This window comes from Eschrichtius robustus, chromosome 4 (genome assembly GCF_028021215.1).
Source record: "Eschrichtius robustus isolate mEscRob2 chromosome 4, mEscRob2.pri, whole genome shotgun sequence".
Taxonomy (NCBI): Eukaryota; Metazoa; Chordata; class Mammalia; order Artiodactyla; family Eschrichtiidae; genus Eschrichtius; species Eschrichtius robustus.
In genome coordinates this window covers 34,941,756-34,960,746 of record NC_090827.1, presented here as the reverse complement: position 1 = coordinate 34,960,746, position 18,991 = coordinate 34,941,756, and the positions used below count along the sequence as shown (strand labels likewise).

General features: G+C 36.6%; 1 protein-coding gene across 2 annotated transcripts in view; it reads right to left on the bottom strand.

The window, feature by feature from the left end:
• Positions 1-825: 825 nt before the first annotated feature.
• The window catches only part of GAB1 (GRB2 associated binding protein 1), a 131,150-nt gene continuing 112,984 nt past the window's right edge, over positions 826-18,991 (bottom strand). The window contains exons 7-11 of one of the 2 annotated variants that reach the window (XM_068542553.1): positions 13,874-13,963; positions 12,054-12,147; positions 10,211-10,334; positions 5,049-5,171; positions 826-2,817 (exon numbers count right to left, since the gene is read on the bottom strand). In XM_068542553.1, coding sequence (XP_068398654.1) covers positions 2,659-2,817; positions 5,049-5,171; positions 10,211-10,334; positions 12,054-12,147; positions 13,874-13,963 — 590 coding nt within the window. In that variant the 3' untranslated portion in view covers positions 826-2,658. The remainder of the gene's footprint in view (positions 2,818-5,048; positions 5,172-10,210; positions 10,335-12,053; positions 12,148-13,873; positions 13,964-18,991) is intronic. The other variant, XM_068542554.1, reaches the window with a different exon arrangement.

The window sequence follows — 18,991 nt, the reverse complement described above, 5'->3', positions numbered from 1 at the left end:
TATGTATAAACTTCCACTACCAGGATAATTTACTTTTATATAAACCTGGGCATACAACTTTACCTATCTCTAGTTAAAGAATCTCCTGAAATGTGTGTTTAAACCCTATTATTATTTGTACTCACTTACATTTGCATGAAGCAAAATTCTCTTGATAGTATGCGAATAAAACAAGGCATAGAAACAGACTGGCAGCTAAGGTATCACCAACTATCTATAACCCCAATTTCACATTTGTGTTACTTAGAAATGTTATTCTTAGTAATGTTCTAAGACAAGTAAACATAAATGTGGACTCAAAATACAGTTACACTGATCAAATGGACCTTCCAGGCTTTACATATTGTGCTTACACAAGAGTTTACTTAAAAGAGATTCTAGTGCTAAAAAGTCTTTGGGAAATACTGCTCTATAAGAGACTGTCTTTTCATTTAATTTGTTAATGCAATGTTTAATGTGATTTAGTTTAACAAACTGCCTAATTTTCAATTCTTAAATTACTCTGCATAATGGGAAAATTTCTACACATTTGAGTGCTGTGGGTCTTCAAAATGGTAACTTGTAAAAAATTGAGAAATTACACTAAAAAATTCATTATTGCCTTGACTCTTCTGATAGGTAGCTTTTAAAACAAGATTTCTACTTTTGAATTAACAATATATTTATTGTTGTGTTCTAAATCTCAAAATATGTTTATCCTCCATGCAACACAATTTGGTATCTTCACACATCAACTGTGTTATGTGTTTTGACAGTTGAGGCACATTTCAATGATTTTCGACTCTATTTTGTGGTTTCATTATAAAACAGCTTACTCAGAGCAAACTCAAACAATGTTTTTTTATTTAAAAATCCACCTCAAAATTCAGTTCTGGGTTTTAGTTTTTGTTTAAAAAGAAGCAAACATTTAAAAGCATCCAATGTTACTTGTCTACAATTCATCTTGTTATGAACGTTTTTAGCTCATGGAGGGGACATAAACCCATTACATTGATTAGACACAGTACGGTGACCAAGGGGCCAGAAATCAGGGCACATCTGTGTACTCAGGCAACATTAGAGGCCTGCATGGAGGGAAACATGCCTCAGCTGTGGGCTCTTCAATCCCTATGCCCCCTCCAAACACTGTTAGTAAGTCTCAAATCAGTACATAAGAGATTGTATGTAACTTAGTTAAAAACCAATCAAACCAATAAGTATACCTGCTTTCTAAATTACATTGCAAAGCCAAGACAGATAAATTGTAGCCTTACTATAGATAATGTGTGGTCTTGCTATAGGACCATGTTATAGGTGAGACAGAATTATACGATACCTCTGGTGGTTTCAGAAATCTGGTTGGAAGAGGTCCGTGACTATAAGATTTCACATTATAGCAAGGCTCCAATATTTCTTGAATTGGGGCAGTGAATATAAATCACAGTACAAAATCCTTAATTCTTTTACTGGAAAAGCAATAGGTGCTACATATGAGAATCACTTATATAACATCTATTTTTTTTAAAAAAAATGCAGATATAAAATATTAATTGCATAGGGATTTAAATAGGATAAGGCCAAGAAGAATATTAAGTAAAGTTTAAAAAAAATCATAGAAAGGGCACTATGGTGTCAAAAGACAGAATTTCATTCTTAGAGTAATAATTCTGAATGACTGTCTAATTAAAAATCACAGTATGTTGCTATAACTAACAGTGAATGTCAATTGTGCCATTAATTCCAAACTGGAAACCAGCGTTAGAGGACTAACACGAATACAACTAAAGCTCACTGTCTAAACCTGATTAGTGTATTAGCACATCAGTGCCTGGTACGTACCTGATTAGTTATATAATCTACACTTTGCAAAGAACGTAAAGTTTAATACATGTTGAAAATGTGAGAGCACATCGTCACCACATGCCATCAGTGAGTTGTACGCTTACTTGATAGTGTGATTATTCACTCTTTCCAAGGTGTAAGATCCCACCTGGCAGAATCTTCACTTAATGAGCCCAAAACACTGTAATTAACAAAATGTAAGAAAGTTCCACCACTGAAAACCAAATGTCCATGAACCAGAGAACAAAGTCCTGACACCAGTAGGTACATGATGCTTAGCATTTTGGAAGGCAATGAATGATGAGTCCAACTCTACTTTGTAGTTTAAGCTAACGGTTACCCCGTTAAGTTTCAGGTAGAAAGGTATATTGTGAATCTACTTCTCACGTCATGTTGTTACCCTGCAGCTGAAAGAGCAATTTCCCAGTGGAAAGTAGCTTAGTTCACGTAGCATTGTTCTTAAGAGTAGTGTGAGGAAAAACAAGAACTCCCAAAAGAATCATGTTAAGGTCCATTCGGGAATACCCAAACCAATGCTTTAAATGAAAAAGTGCATAAATACAGTAATACTACAAGTGTGTTAACTACGAGACAAATGTTTCTCTGGGAACCAAACAACAGTATTTTCCCACATTATTTACATGTGATGAATTGTTCAGATACCACAAAGCACCATTTACACGCTCAATGGCTTGATTAAGTCTGAAAGGTCCTCTGACTTCGACTCTGCTCCGTTGAGGATCTACCTAGAGTACAAGGGTCAAGTTATCTTCGGTCAAACAGGATTTCTCCTTACAGCTCGGCCCTCTTTTGTTCAGAGACATTAAAGCGGCATTTTCACTTCACATTCTTGGCTGGCGTTTCAGACTCTGTGGACTGTCTCCCATCGGTCCAGGCTTCACGCGTGCTCTTCAGAGCCAGGGTCTTCTGTTGGTCAACCACGACATAGTCCACTCTCTCGTCAGCTACACTGCTGCCTGAGCCACTGCTCTTTTGCTAAAAAGCAAAGGAAAAAAACCCATAAACCTCCACAGAAAAAGCGGTGCTTCTGTGTGAACTCCAGTCTTAAAACACAGACACATATGCACTGTGACTAACTCTTGAAATTCTACTGGGTCACCAAAAAATCACATTAACTACCTCAGTTTAACAATGTTGTCTCTCTCCTAACTGTACTCTGTTTTTCCCTTAATTTTAAAATTATTATATTTAAGAATTCAAACTAATGCTCCCATAACAGATGAAACTCTTAGAAAAGAAGGAGAGCAGACCCCTGGTTCATCTTAAGAGACATATTTGGCTTTTAGCCTTTAGCTTAAGCTTGACTTTTTCAAGTCCTGAGAACAGGTACAGGTGTTTACTTTCAGAGTTAAGAAATGTTTTTTGAAAAGGAGTATTTCAAGAATGGCAGGCTACATAAAATCCAACTAGATACTCACTAACTTAAAACAAATGTAATTATTAACGCGTTGCTGGGCTCACTAGAAATTAAGGGAAATATCCAAGGTGTGAGGGAAATGGAGGGAGCAGAGAGCTGCTAAAGGGTCAAGATGGTGTCGTCTTCAGGATGAACGTCAACTGAGCAATGCAATCAGGAGGCCTGGGTGGGAGGCATGCGGAACCCTAAACTATCCTGTTAGGATAGGGACCCTTGCAGGAAACTGAGGTAGTCCTAGGGTGGTAGCATCACCTGCTTCCTAGCAGAAGCAAATGCAAATCCTTTCTGAAGCAAATTTAGGTCTGCAGGTTTCCCACAGATATGCTTAGCAAAATAAATTCACAATAAAAATGTATGAACACACAAGGAAACAAGCCATCAGGTGCGTAAGAAACAGTAAACACAGATTCAGACCTCCAAGGACTTCAGATATGGAAATTACTGCATAAATAGTATAAAATATATGTATAAAATGTTTAAAGGAATTGAAAAATAAAAAATAAAAGGAATAAGGTAACAAAAAAGGAGTAAGAAGCTATTCAGATCAGATAGGCATATTTGGGGAAAAAAAGCCAAGCAGAATGTCACTTCAGCAGTGAAAAATAAAATACTGAAATTAAAAATTAAACACATGGGTTAAGCAGAAGAATTGAGAATTAGTGAACTTGGTGACAGATCTAAAGAAATTTTACAAGTAAGCAAAGAAACGATAAAATAGAAAATATGAAAGAGTGGTAAAAGATAAGAAAAACAGAATGAGAAGTTCTAACTGTCTAATCAGAAACCTAAAAGGACAGAAGAAAGAGAATAGTGGAAAAGCAATATTTAGGGAGATAATGATTCAGACTTTTCCGTAACTGACAAAAAATATGAGTCCAGAAATAAAGACTGCACAACTTCTACCAAGCAGGATAAATAAAGAAAAATCTATGTCTAGATGTCTAGACACAGTGTAGTGAACCTGCAGAACACCAAAGATATAGAAAAGATCTTAACATCAGCCAGATAGAAAAGACAGATTACCTACAAAGGAACTGCAATTAGACTGACAGCATACTTTTCACAGGAACAATGGAAGCCAGGTGACAGCAAATAGTATCTCCTATGTGTTGAGAGAAACTTACTGTCAATTAAGAATTGTGAACTCAAACTGCTCCCCCCGCAAAACCCTCAATACTCATTTTCCAGAATGAGGCAAAATAAAGACATTTCAGTTAAACAAAAACTGCAAGAATTTACCATTAACAGACTTCCATGAAAAGAACTTCTAAAGGAAGGAGGAAGGAAAATGATTAGAGAAGGAAGGTCTAAGACACAAGAAGGAATGATAAAAAAAGAAGTTGGTAAACATGTAGGAAAATGTAAATAAACATTGTCTACATAGTAAGAATATTACTACTACTAATGTCTAATTTGTGAGTGTAACAACAACAAGAACAACAAAAAACCCTAAAACTTTTGGACAAAAATACCAAGAAAGTCTGAAAAGGAGTAATTTGAGCTAACATCGGAAAGGGAGTGAAGACCATGATTAACTTTGGAACTTTAGAATTTAGTAAGTAAGCATTTCAATGGTAATCACTAAGACAGTACAAAGTGTGTAACTTCCATACCATCAGAGATGAAAAAATAAATTTATCAGTCTAACACTTCTGTGATTTTTGAAAAAGCATTAAGTAATAGTACTAAATTTAAATTAAACATACTAAGAAAATTCCCCCAAAGGAGACCCGATTCTTCAGGTTTCAAATGGGAGCTCAGTGTATTTAAAGAATGAGGTTTCACTTACCTTACGTGGTGGCGTGGATTTCCCAGAATCTAAATCTAGATCTAGGTATTCCACTTGTTTGTCTCCTTTGGGCTTGATCATTGGGCTGCTTCCTCCATCAAGACTATTACTGCCAAAAAGATTCTGAAAGTAAAATACAACAAAATCAACTGTCAAACATTCATGAAACATACTGCTTATTACCTTGCTTGCCATCTACTCAAACCTAAATATTAACTTTAAGAGGACATAGCTTGAAGAAATGTCTCCTTAGAAAATTAAATAATCTTTTAGGATGGGGAAAAATAAGTAATATTTTAAAAATTGATTAAAACATAGCATAGGTGAGCAAGCTAAAAGTAGTTTGAAAAGTAAAACTCGGTTCAGACTAAGACTGGGCCATCAAGCTACAGTTAACTGCAACAGTTCTTTCTTTCTTTTTTTTTTTTTTCCAGCTGTGCCGCACGGCTTAAGGAATCTTAGTTCCCTTACCAGGGACTGAACCCAGGCCCCCGGCCGTGGAAGTGCCAAGTCCTAACCACTAGACCACCAGGGAATTCCCAGTTGGAACAGTTCTAACTCAACGCTATTAAAATGATATCTGTTCTCAATAACATTCTTTAACTATAGGATCCTTATAGTCCATGCTTTCAAATTAAATTTTTTTAGGGATCGACCAAGATGGCAGAGTAGAAAGACCCTGAGCTCACCTCTCAAATTAAAAAAAATTTTAAAGTTCTATATTTGAGTTAAAGACTTTCACACTAAAATCAATTTAGAATAAGTATGGTAGCTAAGGGCTATGCATACTGACTCCATTAATAAAGTCTGTTCTGTTTCAACCACCTGGAATTTTTACCACTTAATTTTCTGTCTTCTTACCCTTTCTGTCCTAATAGGAACTGTACAACAGAAGGACTCCTCTCTAAGAAAAGAAAAAGAAAAAAGGAAGGGAGAGGACAGCAATGAACAACAAGAATGAAAAAGCTTGAGGCAGAAAAATGAAAAAGAAATAGGTTATTAGGAACATGAAGATCAATGCTAAATAAAAAGGAAAGGACGATGTGAACTTATGTCCCTACATGCACCTGCTACTCTGATCATGACAGTCTTCAAATGTGCTCCAACAAATGACTTGTTTCCATGCCTTGCTGCTTTTAACCTCACCTAGGCATGTTCTTGACTTCTCAGGACACTACATATTCATTAGGGACTTTCATCCCTGTGGCTTCTATCACATAGGTATTATTGTTCACATGTTAGCTTACACTTTTGAAGAAAACCATAACGATGTAATCAACTTGACAATTTTATACTTGTTAGGATGAACAACATGATTTGGAAACTGCATAAATCTGGTTCTGCTGATTCTTTCATATTGCTACTCCATTTTGTTTGGGTTAAACAGACTAAGCTGTGACTTAGGGAAAGGACAATTGCTAGGAAAACACTGAGTTTACCCTTGGTGAGGGGGACATGGTCTGGGTCGCATGTACTCAGATGCAGCATGTGTGCGGCCTACTGTATATCCTACACACCGTATGCGGCATGTGTACGCAGTAGACAACCTGCACTACTGAATGTGATGGCCCTATTTGTAGGAACAGATTTTTAAACCAAATTTATCAACTACCGCTAATAAAACATTAAAAAAATATTGACAGTAACATGTAGGGCACAAAAAATGTAAGCAAGTGTCAGTGCTCAATTAGTATAAATAGCTATCCCCTCCCCCTCTTTCTTCTAATTCATGAAAAAACTGAAATTTTTTTCTGCAAATGACTCTATATTTCATTCTCACATAAAAAAACCAAGCCAGACTGCACGGTGTGTGTGTGTGTAAAATTTTGTATTCAAATGTAACGACAGAGCCCATACCTGAAATTTCCCTAATTGGAAACCCCTAGAATTATTCACGGTGTTGCAGGCTATGAAAGAAACCCTTGAGTTCATATGATGTACATGTTTAATCTCAGTAAGTTGTTCTTAAAGAGAATTTCTCAGAATTGCTAGTTCAACTGTACTCTAATAATTACTAGGACTGGAAAATTTTTCATCTTCAAGTATTGTTAAAATGTGTGTCCCTATAAAAAAAGTCTATTTGCTCTTGATCTAATCTAATCTCAACTGGGAACAGCCTGTCTCTGCATTCTAGGCTTTAACCCAGTGTTTTTCCAAAACAGTTTAGAAAAACCCTAAGATTCCAAGAGTTATTATGAAGTGTTCTGTGAATTAAAAGAAAAAATATAGTAGTACTTTGTTTTTCTAAAATTCTTGAAAAAAATACATAAAATTATTGAACATACTTTTGATGTTGTCGTTACAAACAATATATATGTCTTTAGTAATGATGTACTGTCACTTGAATTTCAGGCGTCACATTAAGGGTTCATTTCACGAATGCTTGACTTTGGATGTCTGTATAAATGAACAGGCAGTATCACCAATTCACTGTTTCATTGGACACTGTCTGCTCCATGATCACCAGTGTAGGAAACAGACTGTGCTTCAACATTTCAATGCACAGAATTTAATCTTCATTGTCCCTATAAGCCAGATTTGATCCAATCCTGTTTCAACTTCTTCAAGACTAATTTTTTACCGACTTCATCAACCTGAGCATATGTTAGACCTTGTGAACTTCTATGGTACTCCACTGATACAATAAATTCCAAGAGGTGTGGGAAATATTGCTGTAACTATCACATTCATTCCTCAGGAAAAGTTGTTTGGACTAAGATGAGCCCTTGCGGTTGCTGGCATAAGATGGAAATGGCACAGCTGACTTTTCTATTGTGAATGGCAGATGGATATTTTCACTTGGGACGTTTTTGCTTATTTCTAACCCTTAGGGCCTCAGTACCTTAGAAATTCACCATCTGGTGGTTATTTAGACACCTCTACTGGCAGGTAAAACTACCTTTCTGGCTTAGTGTTATACTATATAAAAGAACAATTTTATATCTTCCTTTCCTTTGACTTTCTGATTGTAACGGATTTTTTTCTAGATTTTTCCCTTCACCTAACACCTACTCATGACAAATCATACTTTCAAACTTTCCTATTACAGGTCCTTTCCAATATTTTTATGTTTATTTACTATTTTGGGCAAAACAAAAGATTCTTTAGTATCTCAGAAAAGAATTACTTTTGTAATAAAAAAATTCATTTAACCACCTAAAGATGAAAATTGAGGGCAATATGTACTCCAATGCAGCACTGAGGATTTACTTAGACTCTTACTAGAGTCTGTTTACTATAATGAAGAAAAAAATTAAGTTAATAAAAATAATACAACACTACTCATCAAATGGAAAAATTATGAATCCAGAAGTGAAAGTCAGTTAATAAAAATTGCCCTACCTTGAAACATTAGTGAAAATGTTATTGATATAGTTCGTTTGTATTCTAATTCAGGGTTGACATAAATATTTTAAATTATTCATTTTTGAACACTTTATGAATTTCATAATATTTTACAGTTAATTAGTTCAAGCATCAAATCAGGCTTTTCAAATCACTTAATTTTGTTCCCTGACAAATGGTCGTGAGAAACCTGTTTCTGCCTAAAGTCCATTAAAGATATAAATTCAATGAAAAAATTGGGCTTTATACATTGACTCTCTGAACAGAATTGTTTTAAAGAAAATAAAGTCACTAAAATGTTACTCATGCCAAATTTTGACATTAGGTATTTGCTTATCAGATGTTGCCTGGTTGTGCCCCATGATCTGTTCTCCCCTTTCCACCGGGAAGGGGATTTTTAGCCAGGCCCACTGTCCCTCGGTACAAAGGCTACAGTTTCCAGTCCTTTTCGTGTTTATGTGGCCAGAGGCTAAGTTCTGGTCAACAGTTTGTACTCAGCAGTTTCTGGGAACCTTCTCTATGAGGCAATTGGGCTGCATCCTTTGCTTCTTCTTCCTTCCCTCCATTCTGCAGCCTGGAATGTGAATCATCTTGTTCTACTGAGCCTGTGAGCCAGACCCAGGGGACAGCGGATTGGAGAGCAGTAAGGGGCAAGGATCCCCGAGGGCTCCTGGAACAAAAAGCTGCCGCAACAACCATGGACTGACTCTCTGGACTTCTACATAAGAAAGAAATAAACATCTTACTTAAGTCCTTGTTATTTGCTTATTTTCTGTTACTCAGAGGGGATCCTAATGCCAACTGATAGACTTATCTACTAAAAAGCAAATAACAGAGCAAGCAGTGACTCTGGTTTGAGGGAAAGCAAAAGGAAAAGATTTTTAAAAAATTAAAATTGGCTTGTATTTTTAAACATCTGAAGTATTTTCTGGCAACTACCTGATTTCTGGGGAACATAATGCTTGCTACTATTACAAAATTCTTGGGCCTTGGGGTAATAAGTCAGTCTGAAGTAAATCAGGTTTTAACAGGTCTTCTTTGATCTTTAAGCCTTACCTAAGGATGTATTATTGAATGATTATTAAAAACCCTCGGCATAAGATTGTTTCACCCTGAGTGCGCTGACGTGGGTCTGGAGAAATGCATTATAAAATGCTTCCAGTAAAAAGTATTTTCTTGAATAGTTTCAAAAGTGAAGTACATCTTAAAAGAAATATAACTGGAAAACTTTTATGATTTTTAACTAACTTGTATCTACTTTATAGATATTAATATTACACTTTGACCCTTTATTGGTTTTAGACTTGATGATGCCGTTTTTCAAAAGCATTTTTATATGAAGTTTTTTTCTTAATTTTTAAAATTTATTTTATTTTTTGGCTGCATTGGGTCTTCGGTGCTGCGCGCGGGCTTTCTCTAGTTGCAGGGTGAGTGGGGGCTACTCTCTGTTGTGGTGCACGGGCTTCTCATTGCGGTGGCTTCTCTTGTTGCAGAGCACGGGCTCTAGGCACGCGAGCTTCAGTAGTTGTGGCACACGGGCTCAGCAGTTGTGGCACACGGGCTTAGTTGCTCCGCGGCATGTGGGATCTTCCTGGACCAGGGCTCGAACCCGTGTCCCCTGCATTGGCAGGTGGATTCTTAACCACTGTGCCACCAGGGAAGCCCCCAAAAGCATTTTTAAAAAGTTGTCTTTTATCCTTTTTCCTTAAGTAAAGAAAGATGGAAGGGTAAGGTGTATGGACTGCAAGAAAGGTCTAGTGTGAATGATTCAGAAGGGCTGCTCAGGAAGAGAGACGTTAAGAGAAGATTCTACTTACCGAGTCTTCACTGGACAGGTTTGGGTTCATGGGAACATAATTCTCTTCACTGTCATGTGAGTCGCTGCTTGAAGTCGTGCTGTGCACTGAATCCGGCCGGGGAGACATGGGAAACCTGGAGGAGCTGATTACAGAGATGACCATCACAAACACACATCCTGACCAAGTTTCTCAATTCGCTTCGAAACTAAAAATGAGTGATAGTATACATTCTTCCAGAAACATTTATGCTTACAATCATTTATTGTACGCATTTATTATTGTACAATTTATCACACACATTCAAATGCACAACTAATATTTATAGCTATTTGTAAAGGGATATTTTCTTTTTTAAAAAATTTTTAAGTTTTTTACACAATTTTGAAAGGTTACTTTCCATTTACGGTTATTACAAAATATTGGCTCTATTCCCTGTGTTGTACAATACATCCTCGAGCCTATCTTACACCCAAGATAAGCTCCCACTTATCTTGTAGTGGGAGGTAGTTTGTACCTCCCACTTCCCCACCCTATTCCCACCCCCCCACCCCGCCACTGGTAGCCACTAGCTTCTTCTCTATGTCTTCAAGTCTGCTTCTGTAAAGGGATATTTCTGAGCATCAAAGTACCTTCTGCAGGATAAAGAAAATGTGGCACATATATACAATGAAATATTACTCAGCCATAAAAAGAAACAAAATTGAGTTATTTGTAGTGAGGTGGATGGACCTAGAGTCTGTCATACAGAGTGAAGTAAGTCAGAAAGAGAAAAACAAATATCGTATGCTAACACATACATATGGAAGCTGAAAAAAAAAAAAAAGGTTCTGAAGAACCTAAAGGCAGGACAGGAATAAAGATGCAGACGTAGAGAATGGACTTGAGGACACGGGGAGGGGGAAGGATAAGCTGGGACGAAGTGAGAGAGTGGCATGGACTTATATACACTATCAAATGTAAAACAGCTAGCTAGTGGGAAGCAGCCGCATAGCACAGGGAGATCAGCTTGGTGCTTTGTGACCACCTACAGGGGTGCAATAGGGAGGGTGGGAGGGAGACGCAAGAGGGAGGAGATAAGGGGATATATGTATATGTATAGTTGATTCACTTTGTTATAAAGCAGAAACTAACACAGCATTGTAAAGCAATTATACTCCAATAAAGATGTTAAAAAAACAACAACAACAAAGTACCTTCTGCAGAACAACAAAAAAAGTATTGCTAGTGATGTGGGGGATAAGTAGAAAGATATAGATATAAAAAGGAAGATTTAAGAATTACTATTTAAAAAAACTATATATATATATATATATATACACACACACACACATATATTCACACACACACGTACACATTCAACACAGGTTTGTAACTACAAACATTCTTTTCATTTCCCCATATACATTTAAATGAATCTCCATTAAATAATCCCCAGAAGAAACTACCGTATTTTCCAGAGCAGCAGTTCTCAGAAATTTCTAGCCTCATGAACCTTTCACACCCTTAAAATTTATTGAGAACCCCAAGGAACTTTGGTTAATATGGGTGCTATCTACTGATATTTACCACATTACATATAATAGAAAAAAAAATCAAAAGACAAGGGTACACAAATACATACACTATTAGCTGTCACAACGATATCGTCCAATATTATGCCACCTCTGGAAAACTCCAGTGTACACTCATGAGAGAAGGAGAGTGGAAAAGCAAATGACATCTTAGTATATTCATGAAAATAGTTTTGACTTCACAGAACCCCAAAAAGGGAGGCTCCCCAGACCATCCTTTGGGAACCACTGTTCTAGGTACTCTCCATTACAATGAACAATCAAGCTAAGTATTTTAAACAAAGACTTACTCTCGAGCAAAACTCCTAGTGATGGGAGATCTTACTGGGGCTTGTAATTCTTCCCATTCTGGCAAAGGTTTTATTTCTAAAGGTGCTGGCTTGACTGAAACAAAAGAGAAAAAAGAGACTTTAGCATACAGAAATTTGGAAAACAAAACAAGACCCTCTTTCTACATCTCTCTTTATACATTATAGCCAGAGTACACGTAGCACCAGCTTAGTTTCACACATGAAAAGAAGTTCACTGATGTTATGTGATTCTTCCAAGGTTACACAGCTAAAAAATTAGTGGCAAAAGCTAAATCAGATAATGTTTCCTGATTGTTGACTGAAAGTCTAAATAAAACTCTATTATTACAACATGTTGCTTCTTAAGTAAATATTTTATGAATATAAACTTAATGAGAACAAGAAAGACTAATGTGACCCAATTCCTTCATAGTTACTTGACTTATACTTTTCATTATTTCCTTATCTTGTTTTTTTTCACTAACTTTATCCTCAAACACGGAGATTTAATTTTCTATGTAAAAACAGTCCTCATCATCAACATTGAAGCATCATTTATACAACTATACATATAAAATGATGTTTAGGAAGCAATAAACACAAAACTTCGCTAAAACCAAAAACTGAAAAAAAGAATTAATAACCAAATCTTTTAAATTAATTCAGGCCCAGTCTGGAACCAAATAAAACAAAGCAATAATTATATCTTTATGCTCAAACTCTGCTCTTTAACAATTGCCTCAAATTTTTAGCTTAATTTAACCAACAATATCCTTTAACAGATTAAGTAAAAATAAATGCTAATGTTCTTATTAGCTTTATTTATACGTTGTCTTTGCTTATTTACCCTATTATTGCAGTGGACAATTAATTACTCTGCCAGTATACATTCCACAGAGCTCTTCGCCCTTAAAGTAAGACTCAGTTTTCAGAAATTCATGGCATGAGCAAAAGAACTTCAACGATATTATTTGTTAATATTCATTACATTTTAGGATACGATTTAAACATATTAGGTAAATATTTTAGTTACATTTCATCCTGCCACTCTAAAGAAAAAGTCTTCATTTTTTCCAGGCATCCCTCCTCTACTCTTTCTTTGTCCATATATGTGTACATTGAATCAACCAAGTTACAATGACCTTCAAACTGAAAAATAGGTAGTCATTTTAAAGGAATATGTAGATTCTCTGGGGTTGAGGCCGAAGTATTTTTGGCAACTCAAATACAAAAAAATTCAATGAGATTTTCTGAAGGCTACATTGATTTAAGTTTGAGTTAAAATAATTTTGCTCACCTATACACTTAAAATGGACACGTACAGAATGCTGTGCTCACTTGAAAGCATTTCTTTAACTCTGATGTTTTCACTTTTTTTTAAAACACAAAGGCTAATAGCTGCTTAACTGTCAAATTCTAAGTAATGGCATAAAGTAATGAATCCATGGAAATGATTGTACATTGTCTCAGAACAGAATATATACATTATACATAAATACAGGAGACAACTGGAACTCACAAGCATCTCACAAGCTTAAAGAAAACACTCTATTGATGTCTAAAAGGTTAAAAGAATAATGCAAAAGGAAAAGACTGAATATCATATATTATCAAATATTTAACATGCTGCTGTTAATGGCATAACAAATATACGCGTTGTGTATTATGGGAAGCATTCACTTTAGAAATTACATGCTGGGAAGTTTTATTTACAACAAAATAGTATTTAAGGCTCTTCTCCTTTACTTTTAAAGGAAACAACATCACAGAATAAATAAATTCCCAACACCCAATCCAGCATGCGGTGCTAAAGTACATACCCTTTCTTCTTGTAGCAAAGTCACCTATGGTTTGTGAATCAGTTCGCTCTAAACCATGGGGTTTGGGTCTTAAAATTTTAGGACTTTGACCTAATTGGTAAAAAGAAGATTCTCTTAATATAATGTTATTTTTTTAATTGGAAAAGCAACAGAGCCCTGAGCAGACATGTTACATCTCAAAAGCATAAACAAAAGTTTGTTTGTGGAGACTATTTCAGTCTGGCTATGCATATCATTCATGCTCAATACCATGGGAACGCGGAAGCTGCATGCAACAATGTAATAAGCAAACTGTTATAAAAGATGGTAGGGTTTTAGTGGCATAACTGCTTGGTTAGTTGTTATCTTTATTTGGAGGAAGAGAGGAAAAACATGTGTCATGTTAGTTACTCTTCTAACATGCCTTAGAAAACTGGATCCAATAAAAAATTATAAAACCTCTCAGTCAGATCGCAAGTACATCTTTTCTTTGAAGTCTGGTGTCTCATACGAAAGTACCAAGGCCTACTTTCTTAACTTGATGGAGGTGTTTTAAAAACCTTAATCTGACTACTCCTTCACCACCTGAAAGCGCCCTTCTAGAGAAGTTCTATTGATACAATGTCTGCTAATCCAAAGTCAAAACCAAGACCAGCATTTCTTTTCCCTGAACACTCAGTGGTTGCCCCCGTGACACCATTTTGCAAGGATTAGATGTCTAGATTCTGGAACTGCTGACTGTCTAGCTTTAATTTGAGAATTGGAAAGCATAAATTCAGTTGCCATCATTTTTTTTTTTTTTTCGTTTAATCTCTGTCATGTACAAGTACTGCTGAAAAGCCTTATGAAAAGTACAGGTTTAATACCCAGCAGCTGGCCTCATATACTTTTTCCCACTAGAAGCCTGGATGCCAGAGTAGCAATATCATTTCAATCAGGAATTTAAACTACTTCATTCTCAATGGCACCAAATTCTCTTTTTTCTTGGCATGCACAAAACTGAGTTGACCTCTATTAGATGGAAAATAATATTAGAGTTCGCTGATTCAGTGCTGATCTCCAGCACCTTATTGACCAAAATCTACAAGTTCTTGAAAATGATTTTCTAGCTTATAAAACATGAAAATTTCCTAACTCTCTCAAGTACTCTCAAGGGTACTCCTTGGTATTCTTCACAGAAAGATACCATATTAAGTGAATTTTTTAATAGTGCATTTATAAAATTTCCATGTATTTTCTACTCCATGCAAAGCTTAAGGCTGATTTTAGGACAAACGCCTCAAGGTGAAAATGTTGCCCTGAATTGAACCTAGTCACTCATGCATTTTGGTAGCTTCATTTCTTTGTATTTTTACTGCCTGGCTCAATTTGACATTTATGTTCCAGACAGAAATGAAAGTGATACTCAAATGATGGCTCAGTATTATTTATGAGGAGAGAAAGGAAAAAAAAGTCCAAGGTGTACGTACTTCTCCTCTGCTGACTAGAGGCAAATACTGGAATGTTTCTCTAATTACTTAAGTGCGACAATTAAAGGGTATGAGATAAGACTAAAGCAGAGGCAGAAAATGAACCAACTCTGGGGATACACTGATGCTCAAATTCTAAGAGTCAACAGTGTTAACTCATTTGAGCCTTAGCTTTTTTTTTTTTTAATTATTAGCTCCTTTAATTATTATTTATTTATTTATTTTTTGGCTGTGTTGGGTCTTCGTTTCTGTGCCAGGGCTTCCTCTAGTTGCGGCAAGCGGGGGTCACTCTTCTTCGCCGTGCACGGGCCTCTCACTATCGCGGCCTCTCTTGTTGCAGAGCACAGGCTCCAGACGCGCAGGCTCAGTTACTGTGGCTCACTGGCCCAGTTGCTCCGCGGCATGTGGGATCTTCCCAGACCAGGGCTCGAACCCGTGTTCCCTGCATTAGCAGGCAGATTCTCAACCACTGCGCCACCAGGGAAGCCCAGCGTCAGCTTTTAAATCCAAGACAGTTAACAAGGAGGCTTTAGCTAGATTAGGTTTGAACAAAGAAAGCGACATGACGCATTTCTTTAGCAAAGGGCACCCCACTGTGCGTTAACCCTCAGGGGTTAAAACAATCTCCCCCCGGGGCTGTCAATCTCTGGATCATGGGATCTGCTCCCTCATTTGGAGCACAACTTGGTAAATCTTAACCTCTGGTTCAGATCTCCCCTAAGATCCTTACTGGCATACCTACAAAGTCACCCCACATGGAGGTTCTGTATGTAGGCTTTCACACTGCATGTTCGAAATGGAATTTATCTTCTGGGACGCACCACACCTGCTTTGTTTCCTCTGTCTGCCGTTGCCATAGCAGATCTCTTAAGAGTTACTCTAGATTCCACTTTCTCTCTGATTTCCCTGTATCAATTTTACTTTCTATTTATAATGGCAATAGTTTGTTTTCATTTATCCAAGAAAATTAAAGAATCTGTAAGTTTTTTAGTCCTGGCTTCCTTTTTTTAATGTGCGCTGCACTTACCTGGTTTGTTTTTCTGCAATTGAACTCACACTGTATGCCTCCACTTACACTCCAAGTGGCCTCCAAACTTGTAAAAATCACTCACTCTAGGTCCCCAAGTGGAGGCAGCAATTTCGAGTCAGGACAGGGACTTTTGTTATGCCTCCCTGTCTGATCATCTCTAAAGCGAGGCGTCAAGAACCCTGTGTTTGGAACACCGGGCAAAGCACTCTTTAAAGAAGATGCTGAAAAAAAGTGTGATTTTATAACAGTTTGCATTAAAAAATACCATTTTTCCCCTATGGTATCCTTAAATCTTAGAATGAGCTTTCTAGGGGCCGACCTGATTATGTTACTTGCCTACATAAAACCCTTTAATGGTGTTCTCAGAGTAAAGCCCAAACTCATTAGCATGGATTATAAAACCCCCAGGAGCTGGCACCTGCCAGGCATTTGGCATTCGTTCCTGCATTCATACTTTCCTCCCTCCCACCCAAGACTCTGAGCCAGTCCCCTCTTTTTAAAGGATCTGGGTATGCTGTTTATTCTGATAGAAGATCCTCTATCATCATTTCATTGCCACTCACCCTCTGAGACTCTCCTCAGAGGAGACAGCCTGCAGGGCCAAGAGCTAACCTCAACCACAAGCCCCCTTCTGTGCTGATTATGATAATGTGTTTACTTTTCCACTTTCCCACTAAAAGGGAGCTTCTTTAGAGAAGCCACCTGTCCTTCCTTGGGTTTCGAGACCCCAGACCTATCAGAGGGTACATCCTATAACTGGGAGGCCCTTCAATCTGTTTTGATGAACTGCGGTTCTCTTAAAGCTTAATCTGATGGTGGTGTTTAATCTGATCAATGTCTTAACTTTGTGTTTGCCTCTGAAGGAAAAAAAAGAAAATAAGAGCAACTGAATGTTGTTTCAAAAGCTGATCATACCAAATATGGTCAAGGCAGTCATACGAGGTCATGCTTCAAAGAAGCAGATGCAGTCCTTTTTGAAAAGTCCATACACGATTATTATTTTTACTAGGTACTGCTTACATAAATGCAACTCAAAGTGGAAAATTTATTTTCTCTACCATTATAGGTCTAACTTAGCCTAAATTATTCACTCATCTGAAGTTTCACAGATGATGCTACTATTTCCAGTAGGCATCTCAGAAATCAAGAAAGAAGAAAAATAATTCACAACATTATTATCCTCTAATTCCAAGGAGTAATCAAGGTAGCACACTGAAAAACTTTTACACTTGTTTGAATAGTCTCATTGTATAAAGGGGACTATAATAATGATAATTACATTGGAAGGTCAGGAATATTTAGGAAAAAAACCCGCACGTAGAGGCTGTGCTGTAAAAATGCACTCTGTACTCATTTCCTTTAAACTGTAACCACCAACCCAAAAATCTGACTTGAGAGTCAAACTTTAATACTTGTTTATTAAAATCTAGCTGTATTTACTGGTATCATTTACCCATCTTCCAAACATTTTTTATAGTATAAAAGTAGTTTTTCGAAAGCATGTTAATTTTTAATCACTTTCAAAAAAACTTCTTTAGAAGCTCTCTTGAGCAAATATTTATAGCAAAGATACCAAAAAGATCCACCTAGAGAAGCTCCTCGATTGGTCTTCTGGATCCTTCCTATACCAAAGTGAAGATCCAGAAGGACCTGAAGATATTTTAACCAAACGAACGTACAAAAACACAAGAAGTAACCTCGCGCTGCTTTTTTAAAACCAATACAACAACTAATGGTCAGATCTACTGCAGAAAGCCATGAATGGACAAAGCCAAACAAAACAAAATATAAAGACAGTATATCTGAGGCTTGAACAGCTGCTATATCACGTTAGAAAGAGAGTGAGTGGGCCCAGTTAAGTGCACAGATGAAATCTGGTAGATTTATGTAAGAACTTACTTTAAGAGAAATCACAATACCTTATAGAAATTTCCCAAACTTTACAAAGTTGCTTCTCCATTAAAACATAAAAGTTTCAGTTGAAGTAATCAAAACAGAATTTGTCCTGCATTTCCAATGACTCATCTGCTTTCCTAATATTTAACACAGTACATGTAAATTATGATTTTCTCCTCTGTTAATATACACAAGATATGGTTCAGAACAAATACTATTGTGACAGAAATAGTATGGGTGAAAATATAGATACCACAGTTGGGTGACTGGGTAAAGTGTCCATGAAAATACATTGAATGTAAGTGTTTAAAACATGCACGTATTTCTGCAGCTTCAATTACTCAGAAGTATTTGAAAAACTCATCCGTACTACTAACTACAGCAGCTGACATCTATAATTGGGGGCATAAACAAGACTAGAATGTCACTCATTTATTGTAGACCCTTCCCAAGAAGACGATCACAGAAACCAGTTATACTGGGTGTTGAGTTAGTTGTATTGAGTTTTGGAACTGATCAAGCCATATTTTATAGAATAAGGTTTTGCTTATTATGAGGTTTAGTTAATAAGAGATACTAAAATAATAGAGCCATGTATCTGATGTCACAAAATTTGAAATGAAAACAGATTCATTAGATGCTATGCACCATGAGAAGAATTTCAGGACGAAATAAGACATCTGTTTTACGGTTTAAGTTTTTAAGGATAAACTTTGCTCCAAGATCTGAATTTGGGTTTTAAAA